Source organism: Arachis hypogaea, chromosome 17 (assembly GCF_003086295.3).
Source record: "Arachis hypogaea cultivar Tifrunner chromosome 17, arahy.Tifrunner.gnm2.J5K5, whole genome shotgun sequence".
Lineage (NCBI taxonomy): Eukaryota > Viridiplantae > Streptophyta > Magnoliopsida > Fabales > Fabaceae > Arachis > Arachis hypogaea.
Genome location: NC_092052.1, coordinates 108,397,344 through 108,401,110, shown reverse-complemented (window position 1 = coordinate 108,401,110; position 3,767 = coordinate 108,397,344). Strand labels below are relative to the sequence as shown.

The 3,767-nt window shown below is 44.1% G+C and overlaps 1 protein-coding gene across 1 annotated transcript; it reads right to left on the bottom strand.

Moving 5' to 3' along the window:
- Window positions 1-828: 828 nt before the first annotated feature.
- Window positions 829-1,611, bottom strand: LOC114925651 (uncharacterized). The gene has a single exon (XM_029294292.1). The coding sequence runs from the start codon at window positions 1,609-1,611 to the stop codon at window positions 829-831; it is 783 nt and encodes a 260-aa protein (XP_029150125.1).
- Window positions 1,612-3,767: the final 2,156 nt, after the last annotated feature.

The following is a 3,767-nucleotide window of genomic DNA, read 5'->3' as shown; positions in this document are numbered from 1 at the left end:
TCCTACACTCCCATGCCTGAGCCCAGCTCGCAGATGTATGCTCAGCCTGTTACGCCGACAATGACTATGGATTTAGATGATCAGATGGGTAGTTCACAGTTTTATGCAGAGTTCGCTGTGATGATCAGGGATGATGCTGGCCTATCCCATGTGCAGTTTGATGCCCCGCCTTACCACCCGCAGATGCCGGATGTACAGTTCGATACCGCAACTTACCACCCACATATGACAGAGATGCAGTCCCAGGCACCTGACTATCAGGGACAGTATGTGGTGGATCTTAACGAGCCTGCAGGTAGCCCGTTGGATACTTGGTTCACCATGGGAGGGTCCCCCCAGTCTGCGTTTGGATTAGACCCTCCGGTTGATGACGCTGCACAGGAGGCGGCCCGACCGACTAGAGTCAGGCGTCCCACTCGATGTGGGACGGGATCTCATCTGCTTGGTCCTTTTGATGATGCAGCCCGGGATGATCCGACGATTATTTTGCTGTGTTGTATTTTTATTTTGGGTATGTCATTTTGCTACTCGTTAGGGACTTTATGTTTAATTATTATGGATGACTATTATTTTGGAATATCATTTACTATTATATGGCTATTGATACACCAACCGTGATGACTATATGATCATTTGTATAATGGAACTAAACCATGATAAGTAAACGAAAAGTGATAAACACCTACTCGAATTAAGGTTAACTAATAAACTGATCACAATTAAAAGTCACCGGTGATACAAAGGGACATATTCATAAGAACAAAGACTAAAATGATAACTGCCAAACTAACACGTAAACTAATACAAAGGGACTAAACCATGATAAATCTAGATGCCGCTGGTAGAACCTCGCTGAGGGCAACCCCTTCGGGTGTGACCGGGTTGCCTGCACAGGCCACACCGCTTCGGTCGACTGGTGTCAGCTTCATCCATGTTGTTGCGGATGCGGGTGGACCGTGGTCGTCCTTCTCTTGCCCGTCTCATGTTCGGGTCGGGGTTCACAGTCGGACCGTCATACGGGGGCCAAAGTCCCTCTAGAATACACAGTGCAAAGGACATCTGATACAACTTAAATACCTCAGACATGCTGTAGACTTCATCGACGTAAGTGGCCCAATCTAGCCGTGACTGAGCACAGCATGCGATGGCATGGAAACAGGGGTAGTGCAGCGCGTGGAAGTATCCACAATCGTAGGTGCGATCCCTTAGGGAAACCCGGTAGCTACCCAACGAGAATTTGCCTGTGGGGGTAATCTCTGCCACTGTATAGTCAAGTAGATGCCTATCGAACACAGTCACGGTGAAGCACCTCGAATCCTTCAAGTTCCGCTCAATGGCCTTAACAAGTGCCTGCGAATACTGGTGCCTGGACCCTAACTGTGGCTCTGCTGTCTGCCCATGGACAACAAACAACTCAGCCAGCCGGAGATAGGTTGACTTAACCAAGGACGTCACTGGTAGATTTCTTGTGCCCTTCAAAACAGAGTTCACACACTCAGAAATGTTGGTCGTCATGTGACCATATCGTCTCCCCCCATCCTTGTGCTGTGTCCACCTCTCATACTCCATCTTGTTTGTCCAATCACACATGGCCGGATTCTCTGTCCTCATTATATCAAACTGTTCCAAGGGTTACCTGAAACTGTAGGTTGATCTCGGACGAGATCTTTTGTACTGTCGGAGATGACATATCCGGCTGGTGGGTGGCGGCCGGAGCTATCGTGTCCGACTTGTTGGACTGGCTGCGTTGCTGATCCTTCGTCATTGGAGGGTGGTGGTACCTGCAAGGGACTCCGATACTTAAGTTAGCAAGGGTATTAAGAATGTTTTTAGTATAATCAGAGTATGAGTTATACCTGGGTGCTCCAGTGTATTTATAATAGTAGAGGATGACCTTTCTGGGGATAAGATAGTTATCTTATCTTATCTTATCTTATCTTTGAGTGAAGTCATCTTATCTCCAAGGGAACCGCCCTTATCTCTATAGGCTTGGGCTACCTTTGGTTTTGGGTCGTGTTCCTCTATCTGGGCCCTTTTATTGGGCTTTCCAGGCAATTTGGCCGAGCTCTTTGAGAAGAGGTCGGATAGTACGACCTGAAGAGGTTGGTTGCTTTGTCGCTAAACATCCCGGGTCGGACAGCTCGACCCAGGGTATGAGCAGTGCCCCTGCTCGAGCTCGGTCTTTCTTTTGAGGTCGAGTCTTAGTTTTGAGACTTCGATCCTTCTCTGGTGAAGCCGAACTCGAGCATTTTGTCGACTTTCTCTTTGTAGTGTCTTCTTTTGAATGCGAAACGTTTTCTTTTCGTTTCTTCTAAAAGCGCGCGCTTTGTATTAGCGCTCTGGTCTTGGGAATGTGCGAGGGTTTAATACCCTCATTAATTGATTTTTAATGCTCCGTTTCTCTAGCCTTTTTATTTTGAATTTTACACTCAGGAAAACGGTTTCTCTTCTATGTTTCTTTATCATAACTTCCCTTTTCTTTCTCACTTTCTGTTCTCGCCTAAAATTTGTATTTTTGCGTTTCTCCCTGCGACGTTGCTTGGTGATTGTTAGTGCTTTTCTTGCTTTGAAAGGCGATTCCAGATTCTATCTTCCGTCTTCGATTTCTTTGAAGCTTTCCCCTTTTTCCAAGTTGGTTTCTACTTTCTGCTTCTTTACTTCTTTCACCGCTTTGCCTTCGGTTTTTTTATTTTTCGTTTTGAACGTATGCTGGAAAGCTTGAACCTTTTCACGTCGTTATGCTCAATTATTGCTATGATGCATGTTTCTGTCATTTCTCCCGATGATTGAGGTTTTTCAGGGCTTTGCATGTTTTGTCGCCTTTTTATTTGATTTTGTAGCTTTCTGTGATAATGACTTTATTTGGTTCTCTTGAAAAGGTTGCGTCTTTGTTGTCCTCCTTTTGGCATTTTTTTTGTCTATTTTCTGATTGAACTGCTATTTATTGTTGCTCCTTCGATGACTTGATTTTATCTCTGTCTTCTCGGGATGTTGCCTTTTGGAAAAGGACTTTTCTTTGCTGATAGTTTTGTTGGGATGTTAGCTTTATAGATTTTTTCTGAGTCCTTACTCTGTCACTGCCTCCAAAGGATGCCCCTGGACCTTGTCTTGGGTTTTTCTTTTACTTGTTTATATGCTTGAGTCATGCTCTGCTATGAGTTGATTTTGACTTTGCCCGAGATATTTTGGTTAGTAATCTATTTCTTTCTTTCTTGCTGTAGGACTAGTTGACCTCATGTCTTCTCGCAAAATATTGTTAAGACGTCTTCCCAAGTCCTGAGGCATGGCTGATGCGGGGAAAACTTGTCTCTCAACAAATCTTCCTTCGGCAAGTGTACCGAAGTTGTCGTCAAGTAAAACTCACAATAGAGTGAGGTCGAATCCCACAGGGATTGATTGATCAAGCAACTTTAATTAGAAGAATGTTCTAGTTGAGCGAATCCATGAGAAATAATGCTTTAATGGTGGGAATGCTATAACAGAAAGTTGCTAGAATTAAAGGACTGGAAGAATGACTGATTGCAGAATTATTGGGAAGGGGATTTGCTCATAAAGTAAATCGCAGAATTAAGGATTTAGATTGAGATGGGAGTCATTCTTAGGAGATGTTGCAATTCTCCGATCAAGTTCATTTTCATCTCTTCTCAATCATGCACTCATTGATCTCCTTGGCAATCTTAAGTGATTGAATTGCATTCCTTGCAATCATCTCTCAAATCTTGATATAGCCATTTCTTGGTCAATTGCTTATGAGAAGAGATGAAGTA